General features: G+C 43.2%; 2 protein-coding genes across 2 annotated transcripts; both read right to left on the bottom strand.

Annotated features, from left to right (window-relative positions):
* Nucleotides 1-3,975: 3,975 nt before the first annotated feature.
* On the bottom strand, nt 3,976-8,810 carry LOC120691273 (long chain base biosynthesis protein 1a). The gene is made up of 13 exons (XM_039974313.1): nt 8,572-8,810; nt 8,111-8,269; nt 7,934-8,028; nt 7,728-7,819; nt 6,667-6,760; nt 6,496-6,568; nt 6,283-6,415; nt 5,833-6,007; nt 5,555-5,695; nt 5,274-5,369; nt 5,037-5,178; nt 4,546-4,673; nt 3,976-4,457 (listed from the first exon to the last, which is right to left on the bottom strand). Exons 2-13 carry the CDS (start codon nt 8,220-8,222, stop codon nt 4,281-4,283), a joined length of 1,458 nt encoding a protein of 485 aa, XP_039830247.1. The 5' UTR covers nt 8,223-8,269; nt 8,572-8,810; the 3' UTR covers nt 3,976-4,280.
* Nucleotides 8,811-11,936: 3,126 nt separating this feature from the next.
* Nucleotides 11,937-12,963, bottom strand: LOC120692250 (protein RADIALIS-like 3). Its single transcript, XM_039975511.1, has 2 exons — nt 12,389-12,963; nt 11,937-12,276 (listed from the first exon to the last, which is right to left on the bottom strand). Exons 1-2 carry the CDS (start codon nt 12,646-12,648, stop codon nt 12,249-12,251), a joined length of 288 nt encoding a protein of 95 aa, XP_039831445.1. The 5' UTR covers nt 12,649-12,963; the 3' UTR covers nt 11,937-12,248.
* Nucleotides 12,964-14,983: the final 2,020 nt, after the last annotated feature.

Here is a 14,983-nt window from a genome sequence, read left to right as displayed (position 1 = left end):
CTGCTGGTTGGGTTCAGACGCGCGATGGGACGGTGCGATGAGAGCACGTCCAATAATCGGCGTAACGCCGAGCACATGACCTGCTCTTTCTGACAGGAAGAGAAAAAAAAAGGGCTGTGTTTAGTTCCCTGAAAAACACTGTAGCGCTGAAAAATGCACTTTAACACATTATATCACTTTTCGTTTGTTTGTGGTAAATATTATCCTACCATGACCTAACTAGACTCAAAAGATTCGTCTCGCAACGTACATCAAAACTATGCAATTAGTTTTTTATTTAACTATATTTAGTACTCCATGCATGAGTCATTTGCTACATTTAGTACTTCATACATGAGTCATTTGCTATATTTAGTACTCTATATATGAGTCATTTGCTATATTTAATACTTCATTATTTGCTAGACGTCGCAGGCCGCGCCGATCGCTTGCACCTGCCACCCTCTCCTCTCCTCTCCTCTCCTCTCCTCCCACTCAGTCTCTCTCTCTCCTATGTGCGCGTAGAACGAGGGAGTGTGAATGAATAAAAAAAGATAATCTAACTACTATACATTATCAGACAATATTTGACTTATAGCCAAGCTTATTGGCCATGCTCTGAAAGGGTCGCCGGCCTTCGCGCCAACGAACACCGGGCGCGTGCGCGCCGCCGCCCCGGGCGCCGAGTGGCCGCGGAGAGGCCACGCGGGGGCGTCCGACAGCGCGGGTACAAAGTGTACAACCCAGGATGATTGCGCGGGTGCCTCCCTGCTCTAAGCACTCCGCCCCGTCCTTGAACCAAGGCAGAACAGAACGTCTCAGCGCGCGATCGACGATCGAGGGGACAGTTTCCCGTTCGACGAGACGGGGACGCTGCACCGTAGCAAAAAGTCATGCACGGCCGGAAAAAAAAAGTGTCCTCTCTCCCCGTGGCAGAAAACAGTTAGCCATGAGAAAACAGTTGGTAAATTCGCTTTTAAAACGTGCAAACACAGCAAATTGTCTTGCCAATACGACCCCTGCTGGCGTGCCATTTAGACTTCACGGATATTTGGAGGGTTAAGTTTAGCTCCGTCAAATCCAATGTTTGGACTTTAATTAGAAATATTAAATGCAGACTAATGATAAATTAATTGCATAAGTGTAGGGCTAAATTGCTAGATAAATTTATTAAATCTAATTAATCCATAATTAGTATATGTTTTCTATAGAATCACATGGACTAGTTATGGACTAATTAGAATTAATAGATTTATCTCCTGAATTAGCTTAGGGGTTATGTAACTAGTTTTATTATTACTCTATGTTTAATATTTTTAATTAGCATCCAAATATTCGATGTGATAGAACTAACCAATGAAGTGGCACGATGTGAGCGGCAACCAAGATTTGAGGTGGCAGCATTATCAGCAGATCTAGCACTTCCCCGATCATGAACTAAAAACGAAAGCTTGCACTGTTTGGAATCGTTCAGAGTTCTCGCGGCGCGAAAGCAACCACCAAGGCACCAACCACAGAAGTATGGAAAGGAACTGGACGGAGCACGGTAGTAGGATCGATCTGTCCCGTTGCGATGTCAACCTTTTTTCCACGGAAATGATTCCAAAGCCGGCTGACCGAGGGTGTACCTGCGTGCGTGAGTGTTCGGTCCGGATAGCTGACCTGTCAGCGCAACGGCAACTGGGCTGGCCGGGGTGGCTTTTCCGGCCACTGCCGAAGACAACGCAAGCGACAGCCCGATCTCTGCAGCTGCACATGCTCGACGATCGCCTTATATCTGATCATCTCCTCTTTCTTTTCCCACCGAGGGAGAAAAGAGCCGGCCAGATGTCTCCGCCGGCAGGCCATGCGCCCGTATGGAATGGGTGGAGTCGCCACCGCCACTCACCGGCCGCTCCGAGCGCGGAAGCACCACCGCCCGGCCCGGCCGCCCCCATTTCCGGCATGCGGCCGTATCCTTTTCACGGGGGAAAAAAACGACGGGCGGGCTCGCCGAGTCCACACCGCCGGCAGTCGCCGCGGGCGAGACCGGCCGGTTCAAGATTTTCCAGCAGTCGCCGTCGCCGGGAGCGGCGGCCGCGCCTACTGTGGAACGCGGCCCGTGCGGCGCGGCGAGGACGACGACCACCGGCCGAACTCGTGCGCCATGCTGCGGTGTTCGGTTCTCTGTTCTCTCCTCCGGCTCCGGCATGTGGAGTGGAACAGAACAAGGCCACGTCGCTGTCGGAGCCGAGCGGGGGCACCACGCGCGGGCCGGAGGCGAGATCTTTTTTCGCCATGTGCAGCGTCGTAGCCTAGTAGCCCACATGTGCCGGGTCATCCCACTACGATGAAAAAAAAAGTCCACTCCTTTTCTCCTTTCCTTACCTATAAAGTGAAAAGGGCAAAGAGTTTGGTATATTCCACGTTTGTGTTTTCAGCATCTACTTGTATAGCTATTGAAATGATGGTAAGAATCTGCAATGAATCTTGGAAGATCTCACAAAGATGAGGTCAAACTCCCAAGTATCAAAGCATTGCAACTATGCACATTGCTTAGATGCCATAATATTTTCTTCGCTCACATGGCTGTAAATCAGAAATGAGAGGGGGGGGGGGGAATATATCATCATGAAGATACATTTTATGCATAAAATCTAATAATCGGAAATTGCACGATAACATTGGAGTGGAATTATCTTGTATGGTCCTTGTTTTGCGTCCATTAGCATAGACACAACATTCATGCAAGGAGTAAATTAGCTTGGGACTCGAAGAATCAAATCCATGATGCTATGCATTTGGAAAGTTGTATTAGACTTGTTTTATATGGCAGGTCATTTTAGAGAGTGCATGATACAATAGATAGCATTGGGGCGAAGAAGTTTCGTATGAATAGACACAACATCGTCCAACTTAAGTAGGTTCTCCAATAAGCAAGTAAAGATATCTCACATTGAGTCGTATCAGACCTGTATTATATGATGCTGCAGTTTTGGAGAAGCTAACATAATACAACAGATTACGAAGTTAGGATTGCTAAGTGTTTTATTGATGGTGTAGGATGCCATTTACTAAGTGCTTGCGCATCTAAAATTTCTGTTTTTCTGAATAAATTTTTCTAAGACCTGGGCCATCTTTGTCAATGAGAATATGTACACTCTTATCTGTTATCCCAGAAGAATTCGGAGCGACAGGGTGACTCTGCCGTTTTACACTATCGCTTCTTGACATGCGTCCCCGTCGGCCTCATTGGTGGGCAGTCCTCTGCGGGCTGACGTCGACACGTCGTTGTTTGCATTTCACTCAGCTTGCCTCTATGTTGGCCCATTATTTGTTTACATCGTGGGCCACGTTACGTTGATGTCCCGCTAACAATTTGAGCTCCTGTCATTGGATACCCGAACAGGCTTTTCGGCCCATAGGCGGCCGCCTTGCTGATGCTTTTCGTGTTCCTCCGTAAGTTTAATCTTTCTAGGTGAGCATGTTGGTGGTACTCCCCTTGATTGGAGGTTCTTTGCGTTCCCTGTAGTCCTGTACTGTGCCCGCGCGGTTAGGGTTCCAATGTTCCCTCAGGCCTCAGTGGTTCTTGATTTGCTTCTGATTTTGATACTTCCCTTCTCTGTGCTCTGCTTCATTATGCGATAATCACATTTTTTTCGATCTTCCAATATTTTTCTACAGTGTTTTCTTCACATTCCTTATGTATATTGATTGTGCACCTGTATAACTACTGTATTCAATAAATCATTCGATCTTATGAATGTGTTTGTAGCTTATGCATGCATAGTGTACCAGCGTTTTGTGATTAGTAATATAATATTGCATAGTGTTCTATGGTGTTTTGGTATTAGCAATACCAGGTGATTTGCAAGACAGCCAATAAAAAGAAGAGCAGTTGCTCTGCTATTAGCAAGAAATAGCAGAGGATACGGGCGCAGCGTAGCGCGCAGGCCGTCCTAGTAAATATCATCACAGGAGAAATACTGCATTCGTCTGAAAGTGTTGTCGATGGTCTTCCAATAAAAAGTAACAGCTCACTATATGGACTCAGATAGACAACGGCCAATGAGTAGGCTCAGGTTACAGGGAAAATCATTACTACATGGAAATCGGCAAGATGTACAGCACAAACGCTCTATTCTTCGACAACAGTTACTACAAAATTTTATTTGGCAAGTACTGTAGGTATGAGCAACAACAAGATCAATTCATCAGATGTAGAAATGTACAGGTTATGTACATTTACCAAACGCACACGGCCTAGAGTACACATCACGTCGAAAGGGTTCCATTTCGTCTTCAAGGGAATCTGGCGTGGATCAAAAGTGGTCTGAAAGAACTGACGCAGAAACCCTCTTCAAGGATGAGGAAAGTGTGGAGATGTCTGATTCTGTGTGGCCAGCTGATACAAACAGGCGGATTCCAATGGGAAGTTTACACCTATCAAGATTTGACTTCTTCGATGTCACAATGAAAACTGAATCTTCCTTCAAGACCTGTTGGGGAAAGAATGTATAAACAGGTGCCTGCAAAAAGTCATGTAAACTGCAGCTTGAAGTTTTATTAGAGTTGACTCAAACTTACCCTCTCAGCAATAGTTTCAAGAAGATCTAGGTCGGTGGTAGGAGAACCTGTCGATTTTTTCAGTTTAAGGAAGACAATAGGTGACAGAACATGGCTGGAAATTTCAAGCCCCGGAGTATCCGATAGTCCTGCAGAGTGAGTAAGAAGGGTGTCAAGATGCCACTGGTACGCTGCTTAAAAGTTGGCAATCATCTTGCGCATGGACAATAGTAGTTAATGCATGCCGTACTATAGTTAGCTCATATAATGGATTATGTATATCTATTTCACAACTAAATTCTGTTTTACCTTGTGGTTAGGAACCTAGGGCTCACAGGGGCAAAAATATTGCATAGCAAACTCATATAATGACTTGTGTATAGTTTAGAAGTCTACACTTATGTAGCTGACTAAGTAGCGTGCCCATATTTTTCCTCATTAACCCAGGGAAAAGAACAAACAAATAAGAATGGATCAAGCAAATAGTTTAATGACAATAAAATCATTTTTACCTTTATGCAAAAGAGCAATATTGCTCCTTAGGTTTGCAAGAACTGACGGGTTTTCCTCCAGGTAGTTGACGGCAGAAACAGCGGCACTGGCAAGATAAGGTGGCAGCGAGGCAGAGAAAACATACCCAGAGCTACTTAGACGCTGCAAAATTATATCTCCTTGATCAGATAAAAGATTAAAATGCAAGAATATCTACGTAAAAAATCGATGTTCCATCAATCTGGTATTGCATCTACCTGATGATCAACAACTCTGACACTTCCTGTACAGAAGCCACCATCAGTGGCCAAAGCATTTCCCATCCCAGCAGTGATGATATCGATTTTTTCAACCTGCACAAGCATGGTGGAATCTCAGAAAATGGAAGAATATGCTTAAGTATCCAGTTAAAAGTACTAGATCCATATTCCATGAATCAATTGGTGACGGTCCAGGAAGCTGTGGACTACGAACACTTTTTTTTTGTCTTTGTGTCACAGCGAAACATGTTTAAAATAAGCCGAAGCAAAATACTCACGGGAACTCCATAATGTTCGGCAAGGCCACGCCCAGACTTGCCAAGCACCCCAAAAGAATGACTCTCCTCCAGAATAACACGGAACCGATATTTCTCCTTCAACCTGACAATCTCATCCAAGGGGGCAATTTGGCCAGAATTCTGCATTCACAAATCACAACAGCAGTAAGATACGTTTCATGAATTGATTAGGTGTGCTGTCTCATGTTGCAAACTTTCAACCCTACATACAAAAAAGACAACACATATCTACACAACAATCGCAAACGGCACCACACCTGGTAAATGGATTCTACAACAATGTAGCGTCTGATCTTTTCAGCACGTTTATTTCCACGAGTAAGTTTTTCCAAAGTGCTTGCAAGTGAAGCCATATCATTGTGCTTGAAGTACACCACAGTACTTCTTGATAGATGGAGACCATTTTGCACTGCCCAGTGAACACCCTCGTCGCTGCAATCATATTCAATAATCAATATACATGGAAATTCAGCAACAGAAAAAATAGAAAGAAATAAATAAATGGAAAAACTAGCCAGATGGAGTGAGGAGCAATATCAATTAATAGACAAGAAAAAGGTGACAACTTTGCTGAAGCTTATGAGCTATAGACAGATTCAACGTGCCTAAAAGGTCAAGCATGTGGTCATCACTACAACAAGAATGTCAAAGTTTCATGATTAATTGTACATTTCATAAATTTTCATCAAAGAAGAAGGTGAACTTACGCGACTATGATATCTCCTTTCTTACAAAAGGCTGGTATCACACTAAATATTGTAGAAATCCCATAAGAATACAGAATGGAGTCTGGAGTTCCGAGGAATTTAGCTATTTTTGCCTCACAGTCAAGGTGGACATCTGCAAGGGTACACTGAAAAGTTAAGTTCCTACTCTATATTTGCAACCGAGGACATTTTTCTGTGAAAGATGGTACTAACCAATTGTTCCATAAAAGCCACGTGGACCACAAGACCCAACACCATATTTCTCAAGTGAACCAACGCAAGAATCCTGAAAGTCAACCACTTCGTTTAGATATTCCCCAAAGGCCCAAACAAACAAACAAAAAAACAATTGTTGAAACAGTGTCAAGCAATGGACTTTCTTACAATAATCTTCTCATTGCCAATTAAACCGAGGTAGTTTGCCGACGCAAAGTTGACAACTTCTTTACCATCAACGATTGTATGCGGTCCGGCAGCACTGTATAAAAGCAGAATAGAAAGGTTAATTCTGATGCTCAGAAGTTCAAATAATATAAGATGTCGAACAACAGCAGACATACTTCAATCATAACTACTTCACATCGTATTCCATACTGCATGCATCTATTCTGATAACAGAAAACCAGAAATGTCTCGAGGAAAATTTCTGCGAACTAGATAAAATGCGTAGATAACTTAAACGAAAGAATATTCCATGCACAGGAGTGACTTCAGATATAGCACTGCCATCATAAGGGATGCTCAATAGCTATTCCTCCAAAGAAAATATAAAATGCAATTATAGCATGCAGCTATGCGTGCTGGAGGGAATTGCTGACTAAGAGAGCGTAAATTGATGAAATTGACGTGTTATTAGTGAAATGTAATCATAGAAACAAAATAATATTGGCAACTACATGAAGGCAAGCTTATAACCTGATGGCAAGAAATCCTACTATTAGATGGATACTATCCAGCAGCATACATTAGGTGCACTGATGATTCTACTGATATCAGAGAAGCGAGAAAACAATCCAAGAAGCATGTAGGCATTTGGGTAGCAAGGGAAAATCATACTGTATGTGGTTCGTGGTGTTCTTTGCTGCTTATTCGTGAGTTCATGGTTTCATGTAGCATAAATGTATAATCTAGTGACAAGAAATGTTCCAGATCAATATTGGTCCTTCACATGGCACTATTAAGTTAAGTGAAAACCAATGTAAGAAGAGCACCAACGCCCCCACAATTTTAACAACGAATCCATCAGGTTATAATCCATAGATATGAAATAATATGTAGGCCTACTCATCATGCAACAATGATCTGGATTGAATTGACCCTAAAAGTACTTGTGAATTCACTTTTGAGAAATAAAGCCATTCCACTAGAATGAAAAATCTTTGACACCATTGGTTCAACTACTGTTTTAACTAGTATAGTCATGGAAAGCAATCCATCGCACAAACCTTTCCAACATTGGAGTGTCAATCCTGGCCCCGTCCTTGATCGGAGGACATAGCAGCTCTGGCTCCCATTCATCACATAGCTCATCAATCTCCTGCAGAGATCAGAATGCTAACCTTCAGTTATATGCTTCATGAAGCAATGACCAAACAAATACTATGTATCCACTAAGTGATCCCAGTAGTTAGCAATGAGAAGAACACCTCACCTTTTCAGTGAGTGGCTTCTTTGGGGGTTTGTAGCTCTTCCTGGTGAGCTGGAACACTATGACTGCAATAAGAAGCCCTTCCACGACCAAGTGCCCTGGCAAATCACAACGCCAGTGAACGTCAGACACTAAACCCAACCTAGCCAACTCATCCATCCAATAGGAAAGAGGGATTACCATCAATATGTACCCCGAAGACGACGGCACGGGCAAAAGGGGCATTGAACGCAGCCGAGACACGAGCGAGCACCGCCGCAGTGGCATTCACAACTGGCAATGCCATGTCCATGTCCCTCCCCCCAGGAGCTTCTCCAATAAACTACCAGCGCCTTGAATCTGCCAACCAGACAGTGCCAACCAGTCAGATCGATCGCTGGATAGCCGAATCCAATGCGGAAAGCAGGGGCCGTGGCGGCCAGTGCGTGGGAGGACTCGTGGGTTCAGCTGAACCCCTTTCGAATTCTCGAGAGATATAAACCACTGTTACTATCCCCCGCAATCAGCAAGGAATCCGCTACAAATTGGACGGCTTGGAGCGCCCGCCCCAGCAAGGGAGATTCGGATTTGATTGGCACCAGCGGGAAGATCCAGCGGGAGAACGCAGACAATTCAACCAAGCCAAGCTAGGGCTTCCTTACCGAGAGAAAGGGGGGGGATCAGCCCCACCTCCGGCGGGATCTCCGCCCCGCGCCGTCTACAGGAGGAGGACGGCGGCTACAATTCCTCCGAGGTGGCGCGCTTCGCTTTCAGCGGGAGGAGGCGGCGCGCCTTCGCTGGCGACGGGTCGGCGAATGGGCCCGGGAGCCAGGCGGCGGTGAGTCGGATTCGAGCAGTGGAGGGCGGCGGGTCCGAGGCGGCGAGGCGGTGGTCAGTGCAGATCCAATGACTATTATGATTAGAGTAGTCAAATGGATGGTCAGATGTTTCTAATTTTTGCGAGAATTTTTAGAATTTCTCTATTTTTTTAGAGTGTCCACCTAGGATCCTAGGTGGCTTCACGTGAAGGCTTCAAAGGAGCCTCCAATTAGTAATAGTAAGATTTTTGTGTTTTGAATATAACATTTGGACCAAATGCATTATTTCAACACTGTGAATATACATGTCCAACGTTTAAAATATATTGTTTTGATATTTTCATGTAGATGTTGAACTAGTTTATCCAAAATATTGAAGAGTAAATTGCACCCACCATACAACAACTTTTGTGGGTGCAAATTAGTCCAATAACTTGTAAAATGCTCAATTTAGTGCAATAACTTGACAGGTGGGTGCAGATCGGTCCAACAACTTGTAAAATGCCCAACTTAATGCAATAACTTGATAAATAGGTGCATTCACAGTCTAAACATTACACGACAATGTAGCCAACGCAAAGTCTCAATAAAGAGTATATTCATGTTAGGACAAATTATTAGATATTATTTGACCATAGATTTTTTGTGCTGCGCCTATGTGGCAATATATTTGGTCAGGATAAAAACCCTCACAGTTTAGAAATTAATGTTATGTCTTTATATTAATTATTTTTGTATAGTGATTTAATTTAATTTAAAACTATTTAAATTAATATTCAGTATTAAAATAATTCACCCTAACTGTTTCCGATATGTTTGATTATATGCACTATTAAACTAAAAAAGCCAATATGTTGATACAAACTATTGATACCTTTTAGGAGCTTGGTTCATATATTTTAAAGCCTCATATATTCATTAGAAAGAAAAAATGAGCTAAATAAACAGAAACAAACATAAGCATTGTTGAATACATGAGCAGATGTACAGAAGAAACCTAAGGTTTTAGGGTCTCTCTTATTGACTTCAGTGTTTGAGTGATGCTAATGGTGTAATTCTAAAATTTGTTTGTATTTGAACTAATAAAAAATTGTACATAGTTGAAAAGCAACAATCAGATCACCATCAATAATTTTCATTTATAAAATTTAAGAATTATTGACGTTCATCTACTTTGATTAATATGTTGCTGTTGTAATAGTGGTTAAATAATATATTATTTTTATTAAACCATAATTAATTTATTCTGAGAATAAAATTGTTGGTGTCCATTGTGACACAAAAATCTACAGTCAAATAATACGTTCCGACGTGAATATACTCTTCATTGTAACATGACATTAGCAAATATATTTCCGTGTAATGTTTGGACTTTGAATGCACCAATTTACCAAGTTATTGCACTAAATTAAGTATTTTCTAAGTTGTTGGCTCAATCCGCACTCAGCTATCAAGTTATTGTACTAAATTGAGCACTTTACAAGTTGTTGGACCAATTTGCACTCGCCTGCCAAGTTGTTGTACGGTGGGTGCAATTTACTCAATATTGAATTAGGTTCTACAAATTATTAGATCAAATTTGATAAACCATGTACAAATGTACAAGGCATGCATAATCTTGAGCAACTGGAATAGAAAATACAAATCATAAAAAAATAACAAACTAATCTACTTGTTTGTTTCGTGGTCTTTTGTTGGTGGATTGTAATAATTAGACCCAATGGATTATTGGCAATCTGATGTAAGTAGACGATCTTCCACAAGATAGATAACATAACCCAGCTAATTAGCGTAAAAGAGCACTACTTGCAGGTGATACACTACTACTTGCCCAATCAAACAAACAATGACTTTCATTTAGAATTTGTAAATAAAATTTAGAAATATTCTGTGTCAATCTCATATGTGTCAATTTAATTTATGAATGTTCCGCTCAAGCAGAAAAAGTTCTGCTCAACAAAAAATAAATGTTGTGTTCAGTCCCATCCGTGAATAGCTCAAGAAAGAAAATATTCCTAATTTAAATTATGAATGTTCTGCTCAAGAAAAAAATATCCTAGCTGCATGATAAAATGCTCCAATTTGAATAAAATGATCTGTTAAAAAAATGGTAAAGTAGTCATTTTGGTTTCTCAACTTTATTGAAAGTGTCAAATTCGTCCCTTAACTTCCAAATTGGTCAATATAGTCCCTCAACTTTTATTTTAGGGTCATACCCATCCTTATGCTGATATTATACTCCATAATAATATGAGATAAATGCAAGAAATCCTTTTTACCCTTGGTTTCTTTTTCCTCTCCTTGATTTCCACTCTTCATACGCCGCAATAAAATGTGATGCATGGATAAATAAAATTCTATGTTCCAAATTTAACACTTGTGCATACACTTATTTGCTTGCATTGGCTAAAATTTAGAAGGGCAAGGAGACAAAGGGTAAAAAGGTCATTTTGCATAAATCTTATGTTTTTTTTGAAACCCCACATTCCCATTACAAGAACGGAAATTCCACAAAAGATTAGTATAATAAATCTTATGTTATCATGGAGTATGATATAGCACAAGGATGAGTTTGACACAGAAACCGAAGTTAAGGGGCTATAATGGCAAATCTGAAAGTTGAGGGATAAATTTGAGCCTCAAATAAAAGTTGAGGGACAAAAACACCTATTTTGCCCCAAAAAAAACGATATGTTAGTTGATCTCTAGATTGTTCGGTGTATATTCAATGCTTAAAAAAGTGACTGACAGGTAAGCAAAATATCAGTCACAATTACCTCAGGTCAGTTCGGCAAGACACAAAAAAAGTGAATGCTGCAGAAATGAATGATTCTGCTGATTGGTCAAGCCCTCGGTCGAATTAGGGAGGTGAGGTCATATGGCCGTGATGTATTCTCCTCCCTGCACCCTCAGATGGCGAGTCCTACTACTGGTGGAGGAGGTGGAGAAAATGAAAAGATTGCCCGTCCAGCAGCAGAGATATCTGTGTAACGGTGGAATATGCGAGCGCTGCCTTTTTCCTTTGCATTCCAGAACCTGTAACTTTTGTATGCTCAAGATGCAAATCTTGTGTCCCCAAAAATGAAACTTGTAATCTGCTTTTCAGTAAAAGCAGGCGCTCGAAATGCTTTCCCGTGGAAAAGAAAATACTAGCGAAATCGATCCCGTAGAGCTCGCAAGAACAATCGGCAGATCGAGCAGTCACACAATGTAATAAATTAGTTGATTCTTGATCGATTATGAGCAGTCACACAATAAGCTTTACATGCACTGCAATATAAGATGGTCGAAGAGCATTGCCGCCGGCCGAGCAGCTGCTGCTTTATAGCTAGCAAGCAGGCCATGCGACGCACACTACTACGCCGCTACGGAACAGGCTTTCTTCAGTTCCCGACAGACACACTTGTGCACACCTGCATGCATCATGCGTATACACACGGCATATACAAATATATGTATATATATCTGATGACATGGCGAACGATGGAGCTGCAGCTTATGCGCCGTCGCGCGCGGTTCCGTCAGGTCTGCGGCCGGTTGGCTCTGCCCCTGCGAAATCGCACCGCGCACAGGTGAGTCGACCGGGCATTCAGAAGCCAGAAGCGAAGCGTGTGTCAGTGTGTGTGATGGGACTTGCATTGGGAGCGTACGCACTACGCACCTGTTGTTATTGTCGTTGTTGTTGTTGTTCCTGTTGCCGTTGCGGGCGTCGCCGGAGCGGCCGTTGGGGTACCCGGCGTAGCCGCCGGACTCGATGTCGCCGACGTCCACGATGAGCTGCGCGTAGTGGCGCCTCGCGTCGTCGGCCGTCTTGCCGCCGCCCACCGCGGCCGCCACGCGCTCCCACCGCCCGGGGGTGTCCTCGTCGTAGGTGGCCAGCGCGCGCTCGAACCGCGCGTTCTCGCTCACGCTCCACGACATGATCCCTCCTCTGCTCACCTCTCGCCGCTTCCTATCACAAGGCGACCACCAACTTCTCAGCTAGACTCTGGCTGGCTACTAGCTCCCTGCCCCGCCAATGGATGGCTCGATCTGTGTTGCTTCGAACCAGGCATTCGAGGCCTGACGATATTTATAGAGGGACAGAGAACGGCTTTTGTCGCAACATGGGTCTAAATTAAAAACATCCTACATGCTACGCTGCAGCAAATCGATCGGCATGTAATGGTAGTGATGCTGCTAACAATATTCTAAGAGGCGAGTTGCTAAAGCTCAATGCAATGCAAGGGGGGTGGGAGGGATGGCAATGGCAGGTAGCTGATGAGCGAGCCGATTGGCGGGGGTTTTATTCGACAGACGTAAGAAAGTATCGGGGCTTTAGACGATGTCGCAATATTTTAACAGCAACTTGGCTTTCTGTTAAATGGGTGCCAGATCAGAGGGATCGATGCCCTTACCGACCGGGCTAATAGCTTAGCGCTTAGGTTGCCGGCTTCTAGTACTGCAACTTCATGTCATTTTTTTTCTGTTCAATGTTTGAAAAGAAAATGTCAATTCAGTTTATATTTGAGCAAAACTGGTTCATTTGGTGTCGACATTACAGAACAATCTGCAAAAGGAATAATACTTAACCTGAAAATTTGAGATTTTGATTTTTCCTTCTTTTTTTTTTCCTTTTACTTTGTTCTTTCTGTATTGTACATGAGAGCTTGTAATGTTTTGGCTACATGTTTCTTGGAACATGTGGCTAACCTTGTAGCAGTAACTAATTTCAGATGCAGGATGCTTGAATCCAAAAATGTATCATCAGTTATCCAAAAAAAAAAAACTAAAGCTCAAATAAGGGAAAACAAATGCTTTTAAAAAGTCTCCGTGATGCCAAACAGAGCCAGAAGGTAGTCGGCAGCCGGCACCACATGAACAGTTAGCTGCCACTGGATGCAACGAATGAACCAGATAATCTAGAATTTTTTTCCTTCCTCCTGTATACACTAGTTAAAGAAAAAGTTCCAATAAGCTAGATTTGCATTCTGGATTGCTTGCCTTATATTGAAAAGAGGATAGGCCAATCATGTAGTGTCATCTAACAAATTTGGCATGCCATAACAATGGTGCCATCAGAGGAAAAGGATTTTGGTCAAGTTGTGCACCTGACTATATGCCCAACATTTGTATATGCACACTGCATCCCGGCTTTTGGCTCTGGGCAAAGCCTGCTTAGGGATTGTAACGAACATGACACCATTTATGCCATTTCGAGTGATTTTGGTGATCGAATGACAACGCAATCAATGGGACTAATGGTTTTGTTAAGTGAACATTTCTAAATCCCAGGGACGAAGTAAAAAGACCATGCAAAGCAAAACACGAAGAAAGAACTCAAAAAACGCTGAATTGGACGAGTTCTACTGAAATCAGTAGCACCGGAAGAAACGATGCATACAACATCGGTGCATCCGATGGTTGTCGGAAGATCCGACACCCTGGCTTTGGCACAAGCCTGTGCGCCTCTGGAGATCAAGTGAAGAAAGAAGTGAAGCACCTGATGAACCGACGGTGTCAAGAGAGGCATCGGTGCATTCAACGTACTATGTTCCAGAGACGTTGTCAAGCGTGCAGCAGCCAAGCCTTCAGCACCGGTTGAACCGGTGGTGCGTCGGAGCAAGGCATCGGTGCAATGACGTCAGCAAGGGCAACAGCTACATGAAGATCAAGAGGCACCGGTTGAACCGACACCAAGTCATCGGTTAAACCGGTGGTTGCCAACTCAGCTGCAGAAGTGTCAAAGCTGCCAACTGCTACTTCAGAGCGCAGAGTGACCGGAAGAACCGATGCCCTATGCACCGGAAGTTCCGATGCCTACGCAGAAAACTGGCCAACGGCTAGTAACGGCTCTCTTGAGTTGGTGGCCTATATATACGCCTCACCCCGGCCATTTTGAGATTGCTGGAGTTGCTGAATATACCACACACACCCAAGAACATCTCCAAGACATCCAAGAGCATAAAGATCAAATCCTTAGTCCTTAGCACAAGCTTTGTGAGTGTTAGTGCAAGGTTAGCTCTTGAGTGAGTGATCAAGCAAGGTTTAGATCCTTGTGCTGTGGTTCTAGAGTGAACCATTGTTGTATCTTGGTGCGCCGGCCATCCTTGGAGCTTTGGTGGCTCGCCGGCAAGTCAACGACCCTCCGGCTTGGTGTGGAGCGGCATCGACGACATTGTACGGGGGACGGAGACCCCTCCTTCATGGGCAATCTCCCTTAGTGAAGATCGGGATCAAAGTGACCGTGATTGTGTTCACGGAAGAGACTTGATTG

The sequence above is a fragment of the Panicum virgatum genome, chromosome 9N (assembly GCF_016808335.1).
Source record: "Panicum virgatum strain AP13 chromosome 9N, P.virgatum_v5, whole genome shotgun sequence".
Classification (NCBI taxonomy): Eukaryota; Viridiplantae; Streptophyta; class Magnoliopsida; order Poales; family Poaceae; genus Panicum; species Panicum virgatum.
Note: the sequence above shows the minus strand (reverse complement) of the source record. Positions and strands in the feature narration are given on the sequence as shown.

Coding starts and splice junctions, on each gene's coding strand:
- LOC120691273 (XM_039974313.1), bottom strand. CDS start 8,222: ATGGACATGGCATTGCCAGTTGTGAATGCCACTGCGGCGGTGCTCGCT. Junction 6,008..6,282: donor AAAGGAGATATCATAGTCGC/GTAAGTTCACCT, acceptor ATATGATTGCAG/CGACGAGGGTGTTCACTGGG. Junction 5,696..5,832: donor TTGTAGAATCCATTTACCAG/GTGTGGTGCCGT, acceptor TTGTGAATGCAG/AATTCTGGCCAAATTGCCCC.
- LOC120692250 (XM_039975511.1), bottom strand. CDS start 12,648: ATGTCGTGGAGCGTGAGCGAGAACGCGCGGTTCGAGCGCGCGCTGGCC. Junction 12,277..12,388: donor AACAACGACAATAACAACAG/GTGCGTAGTGCG, acceptor GCGATTTCGCAG/GGGCAGAGCCAACCGGCCGC.